Here is a 25,043-nt window from a genome sequence, read left to right on the forward strand (position 1 = left end):
CTGCTAGATTCTATTTTTTTGACACAACCTATATCCAATAAACACAAAAGAAGGAAATGCAAGAGTTCCAAATGAGAGGGGAACTGAGTAATTGGGAGACATTTTATGACAATCGACCACTAGAAATGGAATCTTTAGTTGTTGTTGTTGTTGTTTTTTCTTTTTTCTTTTTTTTTTTTTTTTTTTTTTTTTCCCTAAGATTTTCTTCATTTTGTTTTTCACTTATGTTTCCATATCAGTTAAGTATTAATAAACAGCCTCATTACTTTCAAGGGTTCCTTTCTTTCTTGTCTACTTACTTGATCTAAGCCTCAGGCCTCAAAGCATTGTGTTCCAATGGAAGCCTCAGGCCTCAAAGCATTGTGTTCCAATGGGCACCATTTTACTTTTTGAGGGACATGGAACCATGACATCCTACAAAAACTTTGCTAGTGGGTAACAAGACAAATTTCTGAAATTAAGTATTAAATAATCGTTCTTACAGATCCCTGTGTTGAGAATGTAGCTATCAATTCTTGAAGAGTAGTGATACATATACAATATTTTTTACAAGTACGTTTTGAAATAGAGGGGCATTATATAAAACCCGAAATCCAAATACAAGAAATTTAATATCTTTTATGAAATGACAAGTATTATCCTATTAGTTAGTTGTGCATAGATGCACAAATACCATTATTCTTATGGGCCAATGAACTATTGTGGCAAAGAGGTAATGCTGCGAAATGGTGATACACGGGAATCCGAGTCAGATGATATTAAGTTGTCAGATTGCATGTTAATAGCTCTGAACTACCTTGAGACGGCAGGTTAGTGCAAGTACATCAAGAAACAATGGCTTTTCCTTGATTTGGGACAATTTTGAGCACGTATCTGTATTTTGGTCATAACTTTAGCTACGGATATCAAATTCACGCATATGACCCCAATTCGGAAAGTTCTTTTCGGCGTGCACGCTGTGGCCACCCAGCTATGCTTGGTGGTCATTGTTTTCGAGCCCAAAATCAGCTGTTTCCCCTTCAAATCTCCAATTTTAGATATTTTTTGCCTTTTATAATAATATTTCGTTTCTCGATTAGGAAATGATTTTTATCCCCACTTTGGTAAGATTATTTACGTATTTATTTTTAGTGTGTTTATTAGGATTTTGCTATTTTTGGTAAAATCCTGATATTTTTAGATTTACAGCTATTTTAGTCTGGCTTGTGGGTTTAGTTAGACATTCTGAGAGTTTTGATTATTTTCAATTGAAAATAGAGTTGTTTTCTCTATGTTTTGAGCGAATCTCTTGTCTTCTCTCTTTCGATTATCTGTTAAAACTAGTTGCCAGAATTAATCTAAATTCTATACGGCGTTAAATGGGCATTAATGTTCAACCTGTCCAGTCCACCATTTCTGATTGCTATACTATCTAAGTTTGACAAAGTAGTACAGAAAGAAATGAAACAAAAAGATTACTTATGACTTGTGAGAGTTATTTTGGGAGAGAAATATAATAGATGGATATGAAACATGATGAGCTATCCAAATAAAACCCAGTTTTATGAACTTTCTCTCCTCGATTTCTTCTCCTTTTTCTTCTTTAGTTCGAATTTTGTCCTTCAGTTGGGACAAATAAAGCACCATTCTACCATGACCAAAATGGGGAAAAGTTAACATAAGACAGCACATGATGACATGAAAATGGCATATAATACCCACATGGATATGAGTACTCTATCAATAGCAGTAGGGGTTTGGAATCAAATGTTAAATCAAATTAACCCAATTCGTTTTTCTGGAAATGGGGGGAAGGAAGAATTAGAATCTAATGGCTAGACTCTAAAATTCTGGAACCAAAACGCTACTTCCCTATACGATTCCAAAAGAACATTCTAAATCTTCACACTTCTTCTCACAATCATGCGTACTGATCATTTTCTATTAATAGGCTTTCAAGGGAAAAGCTGCCACGTTAACCAGAATCTTTATGTAATTAATTTTCTTTTCTTTTCTTTTTTAAAAAAAAGAACATTATTATTCTGTTTAATTTGCCTTTTTATGTGAAGGAACAAATGCAGTAACTCTAAGAGTTATTCATTTTCACAGCTTACATGAAATTAAGGCCCTTTATATTAGCACAAACAAATATATATATATATATATGTTATATATATAAGTGATGCTATAGTCACTAAGAGATTATACAAAAGTAATCTCACAGACTGATATGGCTTCATGTAGTTTTTAGATTTACTTTAACAATAAAAGTAACTTTACAATTTGACTAACCACATCATACTACATCAGTTTGTGAGATTATTTTTATGTAATTTATTTGTCGTTAGAGTATTTCCCATATACTTATATCAAACAAAAAACAGTCAGGCATCATCATCATCCTTGTTCCCACGTCACCTTCCATTTCTCTCCTCTCTTTCATAGGGCTTAGTTCCTAAGAAGTCTCCCACCACAAAAACAAAAATGTGAAGGCTCATATACGACAACATTCTGTCATATTCATGTCCTTGGAATGTATTTTATGAATAAGAATTTACGTTTTTACTTTATCTAAAACCAAGTCACATGGGCTGCAATGGTAGCTTTGAGATGCCATAAAAAGTGTTAAGTGACAGAGCATCTCTCCATTGATAGAACTATTTAACTCAATATGGTATAATACTCTATCCTCATGACTCATGAGATTCGACACTCTCATACGAACCCCCAGCTTGCACCTTCAATTATTGATTCCCATGCCATCCAAATCTTTAGACCCACCACCATCATCCACATGCCACACTCAATGGTCCCTCCAAGTGTCCTAGTACTCCTGAACCTCCGAATTAACTTGGGTAATTTACAGGAAAAATACTATTTGTAATCATCATCTTAATCATCACCTTCTTATCATCTTGTTATATATATATATATATGTGTGTGTGTGTGTATGTGTGTGTGTGTGTGTCATCAAATGATTGGAAGAGAAGCAAAGTTTTCCAATCATCTGATATCACATTAAAAGAATGATGTGATCAGAATACTGATTAAAAGGATGATAAACAACGCTTCTCAATTTTCAGTTCCTACCTCCAAGCTAAGCTGTGTGAGAGAGATTCGAATCCGCAGACCTCTTTGCAGACATGCAATCTAATTTCAACATGATCTACAGCACAGTCAAATTTAGAATGCATTCTCTTTGACCATTCTTAGTAGTAGTGATCTTTGTCTCTACCTTTGATGGGGATGGAGAAACAAAGTCACAAAGGTTAACCCAAAAGTTAACTGTGCTTGAAACATGCATCATTCTCCTCCAATCACCACAGTACTAATCAATGCCGCCCTACCCCCTCCTGAACATGCCCTATAATTCCAAGTTTGGTTGTTTAGTTTATCATGTAATATAATATGTCTAGTCAATCACGCTTCTTACATGGATTTCAAGCACTACGACAAAAATGCAAGGAATTCTACCCACAGACGAAACATTTTCAAGGACCCTAGTGGTCTTATCTTTCTTCCTCTTCTCAAGACTTTCTTCAGTTCTCTCCCTCATTCCTCAAAATATATCCTATAATATAGGTTGTTTACACTAGAATATGCAGACATTGAGTAAATGGATAATATTTACAATGCATGAAAAGTACACGTTATTCATGCTGGGTCCCTCCATTTTTTGGGTAACTTATTCATGGTGGACCCACTAATTAATCAGAGAAAACCAGAAGATTATGGCCTTGTGATTTGCTTTATTATTGAATTAGAATTAAATGGAGATCTCTTCACTCTTGATTCATGAGGGAAAAAGAATTACTTAAATTAAGGATGGTCAGTTCTCTCTATGGGTATTTTTCATGGCCTAGGGATAATATGGGTAGGACCGATCTCAATCAGGCAACTCTAAAAGGGTAGAGCATGTGGGAAAAACTTAAAATTGGGGATTACTTTTCCTAATTACAAGGTGTAGTTTGAACCTGTTGGATTCTATAAATCCGTGGCTTCTTGTGCTTTTACTTTAACAAATCTAACTGAAACACCGAAAAAGGGAAGAAAAGGGAAACTTTGCACATAACTCCCTCCCCCCCTTATACTCTCTCTTACACGCACGCTTAACACAGAGATACAGAAGAGAGAGACACATACAAACAAACAAAAGGAGAGCAGCCATGCCTGCTGGTACAAAGAAAGTTCGTAATCCTAATGAAGAAGATATGGAGCTAAGGAAAGGTCCCTGGACTCTTGAAGAAGACAGTACTCTCATCCACTACATTGCTTGCCATGGCGAAGGTCGTTGGAATCTATTAGCTAAATGTGCAGGTAAAGAACATATATTATTTAACACATGAATAAGATATAGCTTATTCTTTTCTTTGCTTTAATTGGGTCAATGTTTTTATTCACTTTCAGGACTGAAGAGGACTGGAAAAAGTTGTAGATTGAGATGGCTGAATTACTTGAAACCTGATATTAAGCGTGGAAACCTTACTCCACAAGAACAGCTCTTGATCCTTGAACTTCACTCCAAGTGGGGTAATAGGTGAATTTCTACAAATGTCATCTTCCCAAAGTATTCTGGACTTCCTTTGTATTGAGAAGAGTTTTTGCTTGATTGTACTACTGTTTTTACAATTTTTGTTAATTCATGAATAACTCAGCATTTTCCATATCTGTTTATTTGAAAAACCTAGGTGGTCAAAGATTGCACAACATCTACCTGGAAGAACGGACAATGAAATCAAGAACTATTGGAGAACAAGGGTGCAAAAACAGGCTCGGCAACTTAATATTGAGTCTAATAGCAAGAGGTTTCTTGATGCAGTTAAGTGTTTTTGGATGCCACGATTGCTACAGAAGATGGAGCAAACACCTTCCCCTACTTCTAATTCTTCATTGACATCCATGAATTCCCAGAGTTCTTCAGCTCCTCTGTCACCCAATCCAACAGCTGCTTTGCTTTCACCCTCAACTCCTACACCAAACAAGCTGATACCGACTTTGAATTATCCCAATGAAAACTCAAGTTCTATCGCAAGCCAAACTATTTATACCTCAGGCTCAGATTCCATGAAAATTTCAGAAGAGCCTCAAGTTCCTGTACAGGCAGCAGATACCATCCATGCCTTTGGCAATACAATCTACAACCATACAAACTTAACTGATTCTTACATCATAGACAGCAGAAGCTATGACATGGAGACTCTCATCCTGGACCCCATGTCAGCAATGGGCATCTATGAGAACTCTCTGTTGGATTGCCATATGGCAGGTGGTGATTGGCTGTCTGATGACATGGCAGATTCTTTATGGAACATGAATGATATGTAACAAACAGTTAAAGGTTTACATCTGAGAGGAGCATCTTGGGTGATCTCGTTATTATGTGAGGCTCAACCCATCAGTAATCACAATCTAGTTCTAATTATGCTAATCCGAATAGGATTTAGTACTTGATGTAACTCAACTACTCCGATATTATAGTTTTAAGGATGTTTTATGTAACTAAGAATCTACAGCCAATTTGAATTTTAACTGGTGCATAGCATAGTTATGTAGTGAGTGATTCTGTACCAGAGTTTCTAAGAGTTGGACAAGACTATAAGTAGATGAAGCAAATGTATCTATTTTTGTCGGTTTATTATCAGTGCCTTTTCAACAAGTAACTGAAATTATTTGCAACTTGACCTCTATACTGAAAAACCAATATGGGATACCAACTATGTAGTGTCAATCAAAGAAAGGATCTAGGAGGAAGTTAAGTTGCACCAATAGAGAAGATAGGTGGAGTCACATCTAGTTGTGGTGGGCACCTGTAATATACGTACATGTTTCATAGAAAAGGACGGTGAATGTGGTGAAGGTGTAAGCATGAAGGGGTCGGAAAATGCTACTCTTCTTGAAAATATTCGAGTACACAAGCTTGAGTATAATGAGCTAGCGGCAAAATTCACCCAAAAGAATTTGGAGCAGACCAAATCATCTGCAGTCACTTTCTAAAGGTAGTTTCAAACTTTCTTTTTTCAGATGGATGGTAAAAAGTAACAAAGAAAGAAAATTGTGTCTTACATGGACATGCTTGAAGACTAGATAACGGCCTGGTTATATATTGGCTTGTAAGTAACAGAACTCTAGTAATTTGACCCCATACCCACCATCCCGGCCAGTTTTGGTCTCAAATGTTGAAGCATGCATGTATAATAAGAAAAACACCCCCACTTTTATGTAGCTGTTCAATTTTTTAAAAGAAGTGGTTTGTAAAACACAAAAAATTCAAGAATGCACCCGCCAGCATTCTTCAAGAGTGATTTTGCCACCATATGCATGACTGATGCCCACAGACAAATCCAATTAATATAAACTCATAAAAAGGGCATGTTACTGTGTGACTTGAGTCTAACATAAACCAACTTTTTACACCTCCTTTCTACATATCTACCACAGTAGCAAGCTGGGTTCATAGCCATTAATTCTTTAGGTTTTCAGAAAACGTTTAAAAAGGGGTTAAGAAACAAGTAGTTTTTGAAAGTTGAAACACACGATTCAAAATGGCCATTCTTGAGGACAGCTGTTGATATGCTTAGGGTGAGTGATTTCAATGATCGAGTCCGCGCACAGAGATGAGAGGGAAGTACTACTGCAAGCAAAACGAATAACAAAAAGAATTATAAAGTTCAAGTCAATTTCAAACAAAAGTTCTCAAAACCCGAATTTGTGTTAATTTCTTAAAAATCTTTGCAAATGAATGCATAAATATCATTCTTTTAACAGGGCCGCCCTAAAAGATCAGTTCGTGCTTGTCACTGGAGACATCACTTGGTCTTGGTGGCTAACTTTGACTAGTCTATTCAGTCTTGGCAGAACAGAGAAGATAATAACTAAGTTCACTTAATAGAACTCAAGGAAGAAAAGTAATTTAACCTAATAACGACAAATCTAAGGTGGGTGATTCTAGGGAAGTGCTGTGAACTTTGTTCTCTCTAGCGGGGGGAAAAAAACAAAGGTTCAAAAGATTGCCAGGGACATGACCACGACTTGGAAGACAACTGATTTGATAAACCCCTGCTCATAAATAGTTGAAGCCAAAGATCTTAGAAAATGTCCAAAGTGGTATATATAGTTTTCACCTCCTAATTTGACCAGCCCTGTGGCTTAACTATGGCATCCTATTTTTCACTCCCTGAAGGAAATGGCACTCACAACAACATCATTAGTATAACTTCCCATAGTAATCCTCATCGATTTATGGAAGAAAGAATGAAAAAACATTTTACGTCAATAAAAATTTGATATAAATTTCAACATCTCAATATCAAGACTAAATTCTTGGATGAAATCTGAATTTATACTTTTGGGATGCAGTTTATACTTCAATCTGGCTTATTTACAGCCGCCAATCGTGCATGACAGAATGGTATATTAACCTTTGACGTGCGTTTACGAAAGTTTTCTTTCTTGCTTACCGTTGTCGTCAGATCAGGGCCATAAGGGTAGCTTTTCCATGGGAGAAAAAAAGTGGCAACTCAACATGCGCCAAGTTGTGCTCTAAGTTTCTATCCTGAGTTGGCACCTAGACGAAAGCGAGATGGATGGAGATAGATTAGGCACACCAGATTAGATTCCCATCCTTTCAGTACATTTCAATCAAATCCATCAATCTTTCATATAAGCGTGAAGAGACTAAACTCTCACAAAAAGAGAAGTCTTTTTTATTTTTCTTGCTTGAGAGAAGTGTTCTCGGCCTCCCTTATTGGCCATCCAATCCCATAACTTCCAGCACCAACCTCACCCACACCCACAGGGTATCCCAAGTCAAAAGATTTGGAATGTGAGGCCCAATGATTTCATAATGTATGGGGATTGTCTATGTTATGTCAATTCTAATTTACATGTATAAGCTTGATATGAGTGATTACTTTGAGTACATTTCTATTTCTGAGTCCTAAAATGATATGAGTACTAACCTCATAATGTTAAGTCACTTGAAGATACAGCACAAATATGACAAGCACTTCCTTGTAGATATCATGATTGGGAGTTTAAAGAGAATGAAGTTACAGATCTTATGATGAAAAAAGTGAACCCTTTTTTATTTTACGTGGAAGTGGGTCCCTTGAAGTGAAAGGCACTAAATTTCTAAATAATTTTCTAGTGACAGCACCAGCAGTACGATGGCTCCTCTCATTTGTCATCAATTTAAGGATTTTTGCTTTTTACTGTTCCACTTGGAAAGTTTATAAACGTTGAACATATCAATTCCGGAATTCTTTTCATCTAGTCTAGATTTAAGATCAAGTTCTACCATAGAAAAAACAAGAGTAACCAGAGGGATTAAAGGGGGGAAAAAAGAAAATATGTCAACTTCTATAAGAGAAAAAGGAGAAAAAGTACTCATTTGATGTAATAGTATAAAGAAGTGACGAGTGAATTCAATTTAACAGCCTTAGAAAAAAAAATAAGAATTCAATTTGGATGCTTTATCACATCTTACCAAAGCAGTACCCATCGGACCTATTCCCACGGGGTAAATCTCGAATGCATTCTTTTTACAGGAAGAATCGTGTATAAGGTAATTCAAATAAACATTTTTTGTGGATCCAATTCAGAATATCTAACTCTCCTGCTTATGCCAAGTCCTTGACAGGTTGTATCACAAGACAAGGAAAAAAATACATATTGTGTCGTGAACCTGAAAATAAAAATCTTGCCAGACCAACGAGACCCAATCGACAATTTAAATATAATCATCTCATTTTATTATTACAATTTTTCTAAAACTCTCACATAATTTTTTTATTTTTATATTAGGAAATCTCTCTAAGGCAGGACCCTTCGGACCCACCCCAACAGAATAAACCTCAATTTTGTACACCACACCTTCGGAAGTTAACCACATAAAATATAATAAACAATTCAACTTTTTTAAATCCTAAAATAAAAATAATATTAATAAATTATATTCTAATAATATTTTATTCAACTTTCATCTTATCTCATCTGATTTGTATAAACAAACGAAGTCTTATATTCATAAGTATGAATCAGATAGAAAGCTTACTTGAAGAAGAACAACTCAATGCTCTTCCCTTTCTTATTTATTCTTACTAGTAATTTACCTAAGCCTACAAGGCGATAAATTGATTCACGAAATAATATTTTAGATAAAAAAACAACCGGTTCAATAAACATAACACTAATCAAGCACCTCTCAACAAATATGTAACACCACCTACGTAACTTATTTATGACTAATGTAGTTTCTAAAACTGCTTTTTAGTTTGATTGATTTGGAATGCCACGGTTTTTTTTTTCTTTTTTGTGGGTTAACTCCACACAACATATACATATTCATTAATAAATATTATTTTTTAATGAATGTTACGCAATAATTACTCTCTCTGGGGGAAAAATCATGACGGGAAATTTACATAATTGCTTCTCTTCTTTCTTTCTTTTTTCCCTATGAAGAAAATAAAGGCAAGAGTAATGTGTTTTATACATATCAAGTGGACATCAAAATGTGAGGAAATTGCAGGATTGTTTGTAAACTAATGAAATCAAAACAAAATAACAAATTAAGATCAAGAAAAATCAACTAAAAAAGAGAAGGAAAAAAAAAGGAATGAATGAAAAACAGCAGCCACTTTCACTTTCAGAATAAAGCACCACTGCCGGTTCAAATAAAAAGAAAATTATGAATCATATGCATATGAAAAGGAAGCAAGAAAATCAATATTATATATAAATATTGACATAAAATGCATGCATCATGTTGGCAGGTGAAAAGCTTCATGACCCGTTTTATACATAAACAAAAAGGTCTACAAGGAACCAGCATAAATATAAAGGATTACAGAACTTCGACATTACATTTCAAAAGATTTTCCCCATATACAATGCACGAGATTAAAGTTGCATACAACTTACTAAGCAGGATGTATAACGTATTTGTAGTTTGTAATGAATAAATAAGTAGAGTATTATTCTACACACAAAGTACCTTTTTTCCTCTCACTTGACCTGCACAAAATACTCGCAAGTTGCAAGATGGTAGCTCCCTGCTCCCGCTTGCAAAATTGTATTTTACTTGCAGTTTCCCAGGGCACAGACCTACTTCCCACCCTTACTATAGCTATCTCTTAATGTGACTGTTCTATTGAAGACGAGCTTTTCAGGAATGGAATCTCTATCAAGCACAAAATAACCTGGAATTGCAGGTAGAAATCGCATACAATCAAATACCAAAACATGACGCAGAAACATATTCACTTGGAAGAAATATGGCTAGACAATGGTGGAAGCCATTTATATTATGCATAAAACCCAAATGGGAGATATTCACTCAGAAGAGAACTGACTCAAATAAGCTACAATTGTTTTTTTTTTTTTTACAAGTAAAAAATTTTATTCAAAGAAATAGGCCCAAGTACACAGGACGTATACAAAGGAAATACCTACAACTTCCAGAAACAAAAAAGAAAACTACCACCATAAAGCTAAAACAGATGCAGAAAATTATCCGCCATTACAAAAGCTTTAGCCCAAGAACTCAAAGTACTCAAGAAAAAAACCCTAAGATCTCCCAAAGAACATTCTCTATCTTCTAAGCATCTCCAATTTCTTTCGAGCCAAATGCACCACATAAGACAAGGAGGAATCATTTTCCAAACACTCATCACCTTCTTACAGCCTTCACACCCTTCCACCCTACCAATAAATCCACCACTTCCCTGGGCATAACCCAATGTAATCCTGTCCAACTCAAAACCTCGTTCCACAAGAATCTTGTCACTTCGCAGTGAAGGAAAAGGTGATTTACAGATTCTCCATCCCTTTTGCACAAAACACACCAATCCGCAATAAACAAACCTCTCCTTCTAAGGTTTTCAGTAGTCAATACTTTGCCCAAAGAAACCACCCAACAGAAAAGCAACCTCAGAAGGAACTTTCACTTTCCAAATACTTTTCCAAGGGAAAACACAACTACTATGGCTTGACAAAATTCTGTAATAAGATGAAACTGAAAACATAGCATTTCCAGCAGGAATCCACACCATACAATCCTCTCTATCTTGGACCAGTTTTGAGCAGTAAAGTTTAACCAGCAGAGCCTTAACTTCATCCACCTCCCAATCACTAACATCCCTTTTAAAAATAACATTCCATTCAACCTTATTGTTACTACTGCAATACAAATCACAGACAGCTGCATTTTGATCCCTTGCAATTCTGAAAAGGGCAGGAAATTCCAGCTTAAGAGCAATATCCCCTCACCACAAATCATGCCAGAAGAGTATCCTCTTTCCATCTCGCATCTTCAATCTGAAATTATTGGAGAAGGAATCCCAACCTTTTTCTAATAAATTTCCACAAACTAACCCCATAAGCTCCACTAGATAGACAGAGTACTTTTTATAAGAGTGAGTCTACCCCCCTTAGACAAAAAAATCCTCTTCCATCCAGCTAACCTCCTTTCAATTTTTTCTATCACCCCGTCCCAAATGTTACAGCTTTAAAAGAAACCCCCAAAGGAAGTCCAAGATACCTCATAGGCAAAGAAGAGATTCTGCACCCCAGTAAGTTTGCCGAATCTGATAAACTCTGAACATCACCCACAGGAACTATTTCAGACTTCGATAAATTAACTCTTAACCCCGAAGCAGCTTCAAAACACAGTAAAAGTGCTTTTAAAGCATGTATATTATCCAAATCAGGCTCACTAAAAAGCAGGGTATCATCAGCAAATAACAAATGAGAAATCTTTAAATTATTCCTTATCTCATTACCCTCCACAGCCTTATCAATCATTCTACTCATGGCATCCATCATCATAACAAAAAGAAAAGGGGACAAGGGGTCACCTTGCCTCAAGCCACGAGAACTACAGAAGAAACCAGCCGGTTCTCCATTCACCAATATAGAAAATTTTGAAGTCGAAACACAATGCTTTATCCACGATCTCCATTTAACACCAAAGCCATATCTCCTCAAAAGATAATCAAGAAAATCCCAACTTACATGGTCGTAGGCTTTTTCCATATCCAATTTAATAAGAATACCAGCTTGTTCCAACTTCAATCTACCATCCAAACATTCATTAGCAATTAAAACAGAATCTAAAATCTGCCTACCTTTTACAAAAGCATTTTGAGATAGTGACCGCTATAGCAATAAGAAAAAGTTTGTGAATGAATGCAAACTTCGGGCAACTTAAGGACATAAAAACTAAAAGAGACATTGCAGCGGCTTTAGTAGACTGTATCACTTCATTGATCTGGCTTTTTAGGAATTCTAATATATAAATAAATGACAACATGGTGAAATGATCACACTAGCCAGATAACATTTGGAAGAAAAAGTTCAACTTAATAATGTCTCCTACAAGCTCTGGAAAATTGAAATTCAGATCAAATTTATTCCATTCAGCAATGAATGATAGGAGTTTTTACCAAGGTGAGTTAGGTTAGAACTTGATATACAAATGGATCTATATCCCATGCAATGTTCGCATTCGGGTACAAATAATAGACCCCTGGAATGGAATAGATCCATAGTTTAATTGGGCTCTTAGACGTGGAATGGCTATTCCCAGGGTATGGGAATTGAAAATTCTAAAAAAAACCCTCCATTTTTTCAGAAGATAATTTTTTTAAAAAATAAAAATCTTCAAGGGTGCCCGATCACCCACACAAACCCAACGGGGTGGCCCAACCACTCCCATGACCATTTATTTATTTATTTTCTACTTTTTAGGTTAGAAAATCAATGGGCTGTTTTTTTGGAAATAAATTGGGGCTATGATATTTTAGGAATTTTGAGCTAATTCCAACCAAGATATCATATGATGTCACCAAACAAAAGAATAGGAATGCACATTCCATGTACCAAACGAAGCCTTAGTTTATATTTCACAATTAGGCTATCCAATATATAAACGATAATGAAAAGTTTCTGGACTCTACCAAGCCTTTCGAACTGGAATCTGTCCCCAACTACAGCATTCTTCAGTAAGTGTACAGCATATGCACTGGAAATCACCACTTTGGACTGAGGGTTCAGATCAGCAAGCCAATCATCAAGTTCAGCTGGATTCTGATTCAATAATAGGAGCACAAATAAGAACTCATTACATCTTCGAAAGTAAAGCGCACAGAGAAGGGGGGGGGGGGGGGGGGGGGGAGAGGGAGGGATGGGAGACAGCATATCTAATAGATGTTTGCCAACCTCCGAAAGGAACAATTTGTCAAACAATCTGACTTCCACCCTGAGTGGATCAACCCCAGGGGAACGTTCAGCCACCCAATGAAGAACACCCTACATAAAATATAAATTTACAAAAGAAATGGTCGGTAATAACTTGGGAAAAATATTGACCAAAAAGCACCAATTTTAGTTTTGGTGTGCTCAAAAAAGTTCATGATTACAGGGCAAAGCCAGCACAACAATGAACCTTAGGCTTTGTCTTCTTAGAGGGATCATACTCAGCCCGGATCTCTAGAATAGTTTCCTTATCATCAGCTAGGATAACTTCAGTGCACTTTATCGGAAATGCATATCTGCACCAACAAAAAAGTAATCTAAGTATTGAGCCCAGATCTGCTCAATCTGACTGAGATAGAAATTTGCAATTTATACATACCTGAGAAGGACAGATTTACCAGGAGCAAGTCCATAGTAATCCTTGGAATCTTTCATTCGAAAATCAGAACGTTCAATGTACACAGTATTGGAAAATGGAACCTACAACAGAAGCAGTAAAAAGCACAACCAGGAGAAGATTATAAGCTGAAATGTGGAGGACAATTGGTTCTGAATTAATATGTACTCGGCAATATAATAAAAATTCTAATACATTTATAAAGAGAGCAAGGTTCTCATAATTCATATGCGTTGAAGTTATTTGAAATTTTGAAGACTAAGCATATATGATGGTATTAAGATCAATTGAACAACTATCACAATGAGCCAAATACTCTTGTACCAAAGCTGATTAACAGCAAATAATGTTAAGTTGCCTTGCTGATTGTTCAAATATTATATAGAAGCGTACTACTCTCTGAAAACAGAACTATAATTTTACGTCTTAAAAGAATACAAGGTCACCTTGTAAAAAGCAGATGCATCATCTGATTGAGCTTCGGGCCATTTCTTTGCATCAAGATCTATTATTGAGCCAGCTTCTAGGTTTGTGATAACAACCTTGAAAAACAGAAAGGATCAGTTGTATCCTGAGCTAAGACATTCCAGAAAAGCATGCAAAACAAGAAACAAACCTTCAGCGGATATAGCACGACCATTGCACGAGGTACCGTTTTGTTTAGTTCTTCTCTTATGTGATACTCAAGGCGATCCAAATTTATTGTACTATTATCACTGTTGTACATGAAAAGGCATATTTATGATAATAAGGACACATTAAATATTACAATTTTGTATGATATAAAGTAAACCCAGAAAGCATATATCAAACCTTCTAGTGATCCCAACTCCTCGAACAAAAGCATTAATGGACGTTGAAGTCACGCCTCTACGACGCAAACCAGCTAGAGTCATAAGGCGAGGGTCATCCCAACCATCAACCCACTTGTCTGTCACCAATCGATTTAGCTGCAAGAGTATACCATATTCAATTATTATAGGAAATACTCATCAAGCACAATAAGATAACCCATCATTAAGGCTTCAACAGAAATATGTTTTCACTCACCTTCCGCTTAGACATCACCATGTTAGTAACATTAAGTCGTGAATATTCCCACACATATGGCTGGTAAAGGCCCAGTGCATGTAATAGCCAATAATATGAAGCACGGCGTGTCTCAAATTCAAGTGTACAAAGCTGCATAAAATATTGACAAGTTGACTAACAGAGTTGATACACTTTACATAATAAATAAAAAGTTCAATGAAAATCAAGTACCATTCTTACAAAAAAAGAATAAAATGCTATCCAAGTCATGAAAACATTCAGAATTGATAAAATGCAAAAAACATAATTTAAAAAATAGTTATGCATGGCTTCCCGCCCTTGTTTTATTGTTAATGATGTTTCCTGTTCTCGTTTAAAAAAAAAAAAAACAGCAGTGTTTTCAGATCAACAGCACAAACCCCACTTACCAACACATAAAGTAACATGACTACAAGAGTTGATCTAACCCTTGGATTTTCATATTATTTAACAAATATTGATCTATGGACTACTATACTCTGCCACATCAGCTAAGTGGGATAATGGTGCGGTAGGCATAGTTTCAAGTATTTTCTTCTTTTTAGAGAGCAGATAAAGACCTCCAGTGCCGCAATTATCCACGTCAGAAAAAACAAAAGTTGCTTAGGTTGAGTAAATCCAGTACACACTCCATGAAAACCCAGAACAAATATGGCAACCCTTTATCAAAAGATCTAACAATCCTCTGGCATCCATCTCAAGCAGTTGACAATCCAGGTATTATTAAGGAAGCTACAGAAACTGGTGGGTATCACAAGAAATAAATAACAAAGCACACCAAGCAATCAAATCTGTTCTTGGATCACTAATACAAAATCGAGGTTAATTTGTAAACTAACCCATCATTTCTTACCGAACTCCCTGAAGGATGTTTCACAATTCTTAGCTATCTTAAAATGCAAGACAAGTTCCTTACATAAATTTTCCAGCAGATAAAAATATTAAATTCGATCTATAAAGGATTCAGATAGTAATAACTATCAAAGGCAAAAACAACATACCGAATGTGTAATATTCTCAAGAGAATCCACAATGCAGTGAGCATAATCATAACTGGGATAGATACACCACTTGTCTCCAGCATGTGGATGAGGAGTAAACTGAAGAAATAAAATAAGCACCACTGAATGCGATGATTTCTATGAATTTGATAATCAAAGACATTTAGCTGTACACACTTGCCTTGATACGATAAGCAATAAGATCATACATATTATAATTATCACTCTGCATGTCTTGCTTCATCCTCAATGTCGCTTTCCCTTCTTCAATAAGGCCTTTTCTCATATCATCAAAAAGTTTCAATGATTCTGCAACAGGTCTGTCCCTCCAAGGACTGTTCATCTTTTTTTCCCTGTACTCCTTGATCTCGTCAGGTGTCTAAAACAAATATTTACAAAGTAAGTACCTTTATCAAGATTGGTTAAGAAAATAATCACTTGATTGCAATCTAAAAAGGCCTAGGTCAGATTCTGCTTTTGTTGTTTACCTAATTAAATTCCATTAAAGGAAACACAAAACAATAGAACTCAACAGCAGCATTGGCTGCCCATAAAAAAAATAAAAAATAAAAAACAGCCTTGGTTACAACTCTTCATCCACCACCAATGCAAGGTAGTCAAGAGCCCATCTTGCTATACATAACTCCATAACTTCATACATCAAGTCATGCTATCCGCATTGCCAAAAAATCAATAGCGGGGTTGAATGAGTCAAATCGTAATGGGGATGCAGCACTGAATCAAACCATTGAGACGGAGCTAATTCGCAGCAAACAAAAATTAGAATAATATTTTCTACAATTACCAAACAGCAACCTGATGATCAACATATGCATGACCCCTTCGTATGAGCTCTACGGCTAAATCGTACAAATCTTGGAAATAATCACTGGTGTAAGTTATCTGCAAAAATTGAAAAAACATGGTGTGAAAACCAAGAGCACCAGATCGAAGGATTTGCTATCAATGTAGCAGCTGCAATACCTTCAAGGGCTCCCAACCCATCCAATGGACAATTTCTTCTATATGATTAATATACTCTTTCTTCTCAGCTTGGGGATTTGTGTCATCATACCTGATAGTGCCACAAATCAGGTATCAATCTCAAACTTGGGGAGTAGGATTTTTTTTTTCTTTTTTCTATGTTTTAGCAGGAAATTTCATTACTTTTTTTCAGTGGATAAAGAGCATATGAAAAATTCAAGGGAGACTAAATTATATTGTAACAAACAATAAGCCCAAAAATACTCTTCTAACATATTAACAAGCACGAACACCAATCTTTTTAGTTTGTTAAAGGAATCAATTGAATTTCTTTTCAGTTCAAGATTATAGGTTTTCAGTCATCTATCGGTATTATGCTCTGCACATACGGACACAAAAATCTTCAAAGGAGGAGCCAGTATTCAGCCATGACTGCCAGAAAAATCATATCTTGTCAATCCTATTCTACCATGCCAAAAGTGAACCAACCCAGATTACATATAACAACAACTAGCAGCTTTCACAAATGCTTGAAGTTGTATAAAACTATAACCTCTGATAAATGAAAAATGAACCATCTATAATTTGCACGACCAAAACTTGCTAGACACTAGTATGGGAGGACAGAATGTCACTCAATGCCTATACCACGATTTTTTTTTTTTTTTCGATCGGTCAAATAAAATTATATGGTATAAAATATACAAAACACAGATGTTGCAAACCAAGATTGTGCACAAGAAACATCTAGCCATAAAACTGGATTGGAAACACTAAAAACACAAAGGTGCCTTCAACATGCACATTCTACAAACAAAAAGAAGGAAAATATCTAAAGCACCACCACCGCATAAAAAAGTCGGCAATAACTTTTTTACTTTCTTTTTCTCCATGCTCAAAAGTGAAAGATATACTTGGACATATTTTCTAACGAGAGACTTCTGTTTTGTTGCAAATTACAAATAATGAAATTACTTCAAAACGTGTGCTTTTGACAAATGGACTATTTTTGCGGGACAGAGGGAGTACCAAAGAAGTAAAAATGTGAAATTCTAACCTAAGGTAGCATCCTCCAGCTCTATCTTTTGTGAGGCCAAAGTCAATAAACATTGCCTGAGTAACCATTACATAACTGGAATAAGGAACGGCCATGGTCGACAAAAAAGTTAATCCCACTTAAATATAAAATTGCATTATTTACCTTGGCATGACCAATATGCAAATACCCATTTGGTTCAGGAGGAAAGCGAGTTAAAACTTTCCCTCCCGTTGCGTACAAGTGTTTTTCAAGCAGTTCCTTTGTATTGCAACACCTAAGGACAGAGCCATCACTGAAAAATACTTCAGTGTGCACCTGAAAAGCAGGAAAATTATAATATATCTTCTAAAATTCTTCTGCAGATATGCTTATATAGAAAGGTAGCATCAAATCCCGCAAACCGAGCACCCTTTTCAAGATAATATAGAATAGCGGGAACATTTAAATAAGTTTGATTCTATATCAGATCATAAATAGGTGCATCTTTGGTCAGGTTGTGGTGTAAAAATGGCTTTAACAACCTCCAATCACACACCACCACATCATGATTATACCAATTCTGTAATGAACTAAACCACACCAACTAAAATTTTTATAAAACAAAATTCTAAAACCCTAAAATATGAACCCTTTTTTGATAAGTCCTAAAATATGAGCCCAACACTCTTATAAACCCCGATGCCAGTTATTTTTAAGACAAATTTTAATCAGTATTCCGGCTGCCACCCCTAAAGGTCACCGGAGTTGGTCGGCAGCCACCATTAATTGTTTTAGAAAGAAAAAAATAAATAAAAGTTTTGATTATGTGGGTGAGTATCTTAGTTATGATGAAAAACCTGATGTGGCAGCTTTTGGTTGGAGGGTGTAAAAGCCCCTTTTACACCAAATCCTGATTTTATATATTTCCATCATAAAAACCCTCTTTCTGAAGATCTCTTCCTTCTCTTTGGGATCGAATCACCAAGAAGAATAAGATGACAAATAAGGGTAAAGGAGGAGATCAGCATGAACAAAAACATTACGGGCCGGGAAACAACAAGGCTTTGTATTTTAAACAGATATGTATGTTAAGTAGTTGAAAAATCGTCAGAAAAAGAAGTCATGAGAAGCAAATATGAACATTGAAAAAAAGGATCACAAGATAAAATAAAAAACAAGCAATAATGTACCTTGAAATTTTCCTCTGGTCGAGGAAATATCAAAAATGGATTAAGTTCTTCTTCAGATTGCTGTTCTGGAGTAACAACGGCAACCATTTTAACCTACATAAGCATGTAGGAAAGAGAAAACTATCAGTCATCACAAAAGGGAGCGGGAAATTTGAAAAAGAAAAGAACAACTTGCCAACATCATCACCTCTACTTCAGTGGGCTTATCTTTCTTCTTCTTGGAAGTCTTTTCATTATCGGCTGCTGTCCTTTCACCAAGTAGATCATATAATTTTGCATCAACAAATTGCTGCAATGAGGGAAAACAAGCCAAGAAAAATAGTCTTAGTGACATTCAATTTGATAACCTCTCAAACTTCATCCACCCCTTACAAAAGTTCTAATAGAATTAAAAGAATAATACCTTGACGCTCTTTGGATCAGCCCATGGGTGCCTCTTCCGAACGTGACCTAATAATTCACCCACTAGAGACAAAAAAAAAATAGTAATGGTGTAGCATAAATGGGATAGGTCGAGAGTTTAGAACAATGAATACAAGTAAGCACATATTTTGAATGACCATATAGAATATAGTATGTCATGATGAAGGGAATAATAAAATGGCGAAGCTTGAACTGGAGGGTGGGACAAATAAATAAAGGCTACCAGTAATGCATGTGCACACAAGCATATGGAGAATGACACCCCTGCAGTCCTCCCATACAGCCAACCAAATGTTTACAAAATGATCCAGAGTAATTGTTACATTGTTTACAACTATCTATGTAATAATAACACCATACTATCAAAGTACATAAATAAATTACTCGCAGTTTCCTGAGAATAAATCACTCACCATTAGTTCGATATCGTTTCTCCAAAATCAAATTCTTATTCTCTTCAAAAACCTCATTAACAGCTTGTTCAATTTCTTCTGCTGAAACCTCAACACCTGGTTGAAAAACCAATGAAGTTATTAACATCTACAAAGAAGGAACAAAAACCCACAGACACTAAATAAAAATAATGATGATGATGATAAGACTACCTTATCACAGTTATCAAAAAAATAAAAAAGACTACCTTATCACATTTTTTTTTTTGAAAAGTAAGAAATTTAAACTACCTTATCACACTTGACTTAGGGTAAACAATAATTATAAAAAATAAAACAGAGAGAGACACCCAGGAGAGTAAGCAAATGAACCCAATGTTCAGACTTGATGCATCGAATCTGGGAAAAAGAAACACTAAGAACAAGGCATAGAACATCCTAAACATTGAAAACATGTCAAAAAGATGCTCTTTTTTGTCATACCAACCCCACATGCTTCTTCAAATGCATCCAACTTAAAATCATCTGATGCAGTAGCTGCAAAAAATGAAAGACCCGCTTCTAACTGAGCTGTAGTTTTAATCTGTGAAACAGAAAGAGTGTTAAAATAAAATTCAAACTCGTGATTGATGTTTTAGAGACAATTTAGTGGCAAACCTTTGACGAAACAATGTATTGCAGCAAGGATGGGCGATGCACAAGAGCATTTGCTGGATATTTTGTAGCAACCTGTCACGCATAGGATCAAAGCAATAAGTCAAAGATTGCTAGCACCGGTGTTGATGGAAGTTAATTGGGGGCAAATCATAGTCCAATTTTTAGAACTATAAGTACTAAATTGACACAATTGATATTTCAAAAAGGAAATTGGAATCTGAAACATAATTCAGGACCACTTTTATTGGGGGGAAAAAGAGAGATTATTTTCACATGCAAACAGTTATCATTTTACGAGACATTATAATTCAGCAACCAAGATAAAAACTTTTCATGAAAATATATTTTGAGTCTTTGACCAAAACATACAGAGCGAAAATCCTTGCTTCAACATTTATATTACCGTGTATAGGAGATTTCCGACCGTCCGACTGCATCCCTCGGTGACAGCAGCCTGAAACCCACAAATTCGATGGTTTGTGAAGAAGACGTGAATAGATAAAGTGATCAAATAGATTCCGGAATAGAAAATAACAGAAGTAATCGAAACATGGAAGGATCCGTTTGATTGAGAACAAACCGCATTAAGATAACACATATTAAAGTCGAAAACAATGGCAGGAAGACGGTAATCATTTCCCCAGATTTTATCGGCAACCAAAACAGATGGAGACAGAAGCTTTTAACAAGAAGCAAATAACTTCCAAGCGCGTGGAAATGGAGGATCGAATACCTCGTGAATAACAGAAACCAGATTGGCCGTAACCTTGCTGTTGGCGACGGTGTTTCGCGCGGTTCGTTCGTCCAATCCGATCTTCAGAAACAAGTCCAAGTACTTCTCCTTGTCAGAGCTCTCGTCCTTCACCGGCATTTTCTTAGCAGAAAGTAACGGACCTAGGGACAGTCCAAAACCTCGTGTCTAAATTCTGAAAGTGTAGCGTGTTGGGAAAATCAGAAAAACCCTAAAGGTGAGAGAGAGAATCTTGAGAGGGGCGTTAAGGATTCGTTTGGTTATCTGTTAAATGAGATGAGTGAATTGAAATGAAATAAAATATTATTATAATATAAAATTTTAATATTATTTTACTTTAAAATTTTTATTATATCTAAAATTTAAAAAAATTATAATAATTATACGAAATGGAATAATTTAAATTTATATAATTGCTTGACTTTATTATGAGTGTGTTTGGATGTTGAAGTGAGTTGAGTTGAATTGAGTTGAGATGATAAAATATTATTAGAATATTAATTTTAAATATTATTATTATTTTAGAATTTAAAAAAGTTGAATTGTTTATTATATTTTGTGTTAAAATTTAAAAAAATTATAATAATGAGTTGAAATGAATTAAGAGTAATTTAAGATCCAAACAAAATCTATATATCCGTTATGGTATAGATGAGATCCTAAATTCTATGGGCGGAGCGAGGAATTTATTTCGGAGTTTCTTCTTCCTCGAGAAATTTGGAATGTAGGAGGAAATATCGTTGCTTGCTTGAACATTTGTGAGGAGTCAGGACTGAGCAGGCTTGGGTCACCCGTCTTGTTGCATTTTCTTTTGCAAACCCATTTCCTTCCCAACACAACGGGCCTGCAGGTCAACGCGGTCTGCATTTCATTTCTCAATTAAACCTTTATAATATATACTGTTATGTAAATTTATATCTAGTTTAAATACTAAAATAATTCACGTGATTTGCCTGTGAGACAGATTAGGCCCCGTTTGGATTTAGGTCTCATTTGTTTTCATAATTATTTTTATTTCATCTCATTTAATTATTATAATTTTTTTAAATTCTCACATAAAATAAAATAAACAATTCAATTTTTTTTAAATCTCAAAACAAAAATAATATTAAAAAATATATTTTAATAATATTTTATTTCAACTTATCCCATTTCATTTAAAAAATAAAAGAGGCCGACATTAAATTGATAGGCAATATTACCTCAATATAGTAAGATAAAAGATAAATGAAAATGTGGTATGTAAAATTTTTCATTCGAAAGATAATTAGCCACACATTGCATATGGCCTGATGGCCATTCATAATTATTCTCTCTAAATAGATCAAGTTGTAAATTAGACATATGTCTCACTGCCAAGAACATAGAAATGGATAAGAATACTAATGTGGATCTCATTGGTTGACATATCTATCTAGTGTCAAGGGCGAGTCACTGGAACCCGACTCACCACTACTTGCCATATTTCTTTCACGGCTCACTCTCTTCCTTCTTCAATCAACGCTTCTTTACATTATCTTTTCTTTGATGTCTTCTTTTGTATCTCGTCCATGTTGTTCTATCTTCTCATGCTCACATTATCGTGTCGTCTCACTTTCATTTTCTTTCATCTTCGCTTATTATTTAATGAATATAAATTAAAAAATAATAGTTACAGTCGTGAATATATAAGCGTTGTACAATCACTTTAAAAAAAATAAATAAATACTAGACTCATATGAAAAAATAATAATTTTTTAATAGTAAATCTCACCATTTTTTAAAACGATTTCACGATATTTGTACATTCTACGACTGCATATAACATTACTCATATAAATTTCAATGAAACAAACCAATTTATAATGATTTTGGTTTTGGGCTTAGATACGGATCTTAACAATCATTTTTGCAATTGCATACACATCTCTCAAATTCTAAAGTGCATACTTCACCATTTTTAATTATGATAAATGGTGATATAACAAAATACCAATAATTCAAATTGAAGACAACATTTGAGTTTTAAAGGAACTAAAAGTAAGCATGATTGTTGTCATCTGTCTATCTACCACAATCTACACATGTCCCTTGTCTCCCTTAATTTATTTTTTTATTTTTTATTTTTTATTTTTTATTTTTTATAACATAAGCTGCTCACATTAATTTGGGTGTACCATGACTCTAGTTCATAGCTTCGTGGGCATGGTGGAAGAATATCCACGTAGATATTTTACGGTCTCGTTTCGATTCAAAGTTAATCTTAACTCATCTCATCTAATCATTATAATTTTTTTTAAATTCTCACACAAATTATAATAAACAATTCAACTTTTTTAAATTTCAAAACAATAATAATATTAAAAAATAATATTCTAATAATATTTTATTTAACTTTCAACTTTTATCTTAACTTATATCATCTTAGATAGGACTGTTCATCAGGGTTTCGGCCCAGGAACTCAGGTATACCCAGACCCCGAGTTTCAAACCCAAGCCGAAACTCAGATGATATTAGGTTTTAAACTCGGAACTCGGGTTTACAACCCGATACCCGATTTTTTTTTAAATCTTTTTTAATTTGAAAATTTTGTTTAGCTTTTTATTTTATTTTATTTTATATATATTCGTATAATAGAGACATTCTAAGGAATAAAATCGGGCATACCCATTTAAAGTAAGAGACATTGGCATTACATTTTTAGGAAAGAGGACTCCACCAAGCTAGTTCAGCTATCGCTAAGGGTATAACCGGTCTAGTCCGGTCCGGTTTTAGACAAAATTTAAGATTACATTTTTTAAAACCGATTACGCTCCGATTACTCTCCTAAACCGGTACTTTCGGTTTTACCGGTTTCCAGTCTGGTCCGGCCCGATTTTTTTATTTTTTTTTAAAATGTAAAAAACATATAATAAAGTGTTACTTCTTATAATAAAATGTTATTAATAATTTAATATATATTTATGTTTAAAGCATATAATCAATTAAATTTTCATCTTTAAGATTAAACTTTTATTTTATAAATTATAATAACATTATTTTATATATAATTATATTAATAATATATAATCAAACAAATTACAAATATTCATATTTAAGATTAACATTTCATGTTATAATTTATAATTTATAATATGAATTTAATATATAATTATATATTATATATAAAACATATATATAAAAAATATTTTGTATAATATATAAAATTAATTTATATATATATATATATTTTTCCAACTGGATTGGTTTGGTCCGGTCCGGTCCCAAAAATTACGGAACCGAAACCGGACTGGGTTTGGCCGGTTTTCATAATATAGGAACTGGTTCCAAACCGGACCGGTTCAAAACTGGACCAACGAGTCCAATTTGGTTCGGTCCGGTCCAGTTTTCCAGTTAAAATTTACACCCCTAGTTATCGCAAGGAGGCCCATGATAGTAATTCGTGTGAAATAGATATTAATCAGCCGCATCATTGGAATGACATAGATGAAATTGTTTTCTACGTTGTTTTGGATTTAAAGTTGGGATCATTAACCCAAGAATGGAGAAGGCTTATATTTGTGTTAGCATCCATGATGGCTCGGATTGGAAGGACTTATATACTCAATTTATGAACTTTTATTAGACGGACTCAAACCATGTATAGATATACTGGATGAGTTATTATGAAAAAGTGGGCATTTCAAGGTTTAGATTTGAATGTAAGTCAGAGCTTGTGGTCTTTAAAAGTGTTGGGATCCATTTCCTAAAGAAGCATGAAGAGCTTGTAAATCAGATACGTGTGCTCTACACATTTCCTCTCTCAAAGGTTTTGGTCCCCATTTTTATGAAAATAGGCATTCCTCAATTTGGAAATTAGAGAATAACGATGAGAATTCTTAGAGAATGATGATAAGAATCCGAATGAAAGATTCGGTAAGAGACGTCGTGATGAATGTGATTGCAA

At 34.8% G+C, this 25,043-nt stretch overlaps 2 protein-coding genes across 14 annotated transcripts; one reads left to right on the forward strand and one right to left on the reverse strand.

Moving 5' to 3' along the window:
• Positions 1–3,942: 3,942 nt before the first annotated feature.
• On the forward strand, positions 3,943–5,612 carry LOC121255681 (MYB-like transcription factor EOBI). The gene is made up of 3 exons (XM_041156153.1): positions 3,943–4,296; positions 4,387–4,516; positions 4,668–5,612. Exons 1-3 carry the CDS (start codon positions 4,146–4,148, stop codon positions 5,302–5,304), a joined length of 918 nt encoding a protein of 305 aa, XP_041012087.1. The 5' UTR covers positions 3,943–4,145; the 3' UTR covers positions 5,305–5,612.
• Positions 5,613–9,690: 4,078 nt separating this feature from the next.
• On the reverse strand, positions 9,691–21,350 carry LOC121255679 (glutamine--tRNA ligase). Of its 13 annotated transcripts, none has more exons than XR_005938836.1 (23): positions 21,100–21,350; positions 20,770–20,820; positions 20,367–20,438; positions 20,193–20,292; positions 19,731–19,826; positions 19,298–19,359; positions 19,082–19,183; positions 18,895–18,987; positions 17,888–18,040; positions 17,744–17,799; positions 16,687–16,777; positions 16,519–16,605; positions 15,884–16,081; positions 15,703–15,801; positions 14,681–14,812; positions 14,444–14,580; positions 14,247–14,346; positions 14,077–14,172; positions 13,613–13,713; positions 13,398–13,529; positions 13,198–13,287; positions 12,936–13,065; positions 9,691–10,178 (listed from the first exon to the last, which is right to left on the reverse strand). XR_005938836.1 is itself a non-coding variant. In XM_041156141.1 (23 exons), exons 1-23 carry the CDS (start codon positions 21,235–21,237, stop codon positions 10,084–10,086), a joined length of 2,385 nt encoding a protein of 794 aa, XP_041012075.1. In that variant the 5' UTR covers positions 21,238–21,350; the 3' UTR covers positions 9,691–10,083. The 13 variants fall into 13 exon arrangements, 11 of the variants coding, with proteins under 11 accessions (XP_041012075.1, XP_041012078.1, XP_041012077.1 ...); XM_041156141.1 differs by having other exon boundaries at positions 13,424–13,529; XM_041156144.1 differs by having other exon boundaries at positions 13,424–13,529; positions 20,193–20,246; positions 21,100–21,242.
• Between the last annotated feature and the right edge of the window lie 3,693 nt (positions 21,351–25,043).

This window comes from Juglans microcarpa x Juglans regia, chromosome 3D (assembly GCF_004785595.1).
Source record: "Juglans microcarpa x Juglans regia isolate MS1-56 chromosome 3D, Jm3101_v1.0, whole genome shotgun sequence".
Classification (NCBI taxonomy): domain Eukaryota; kingdom Viridiplantae; phylum Streptophyta; class Magnoliopsida; order Fagales; family Juglandaceae; genus Juglans; species Juglans microcarpa x Juglans regia.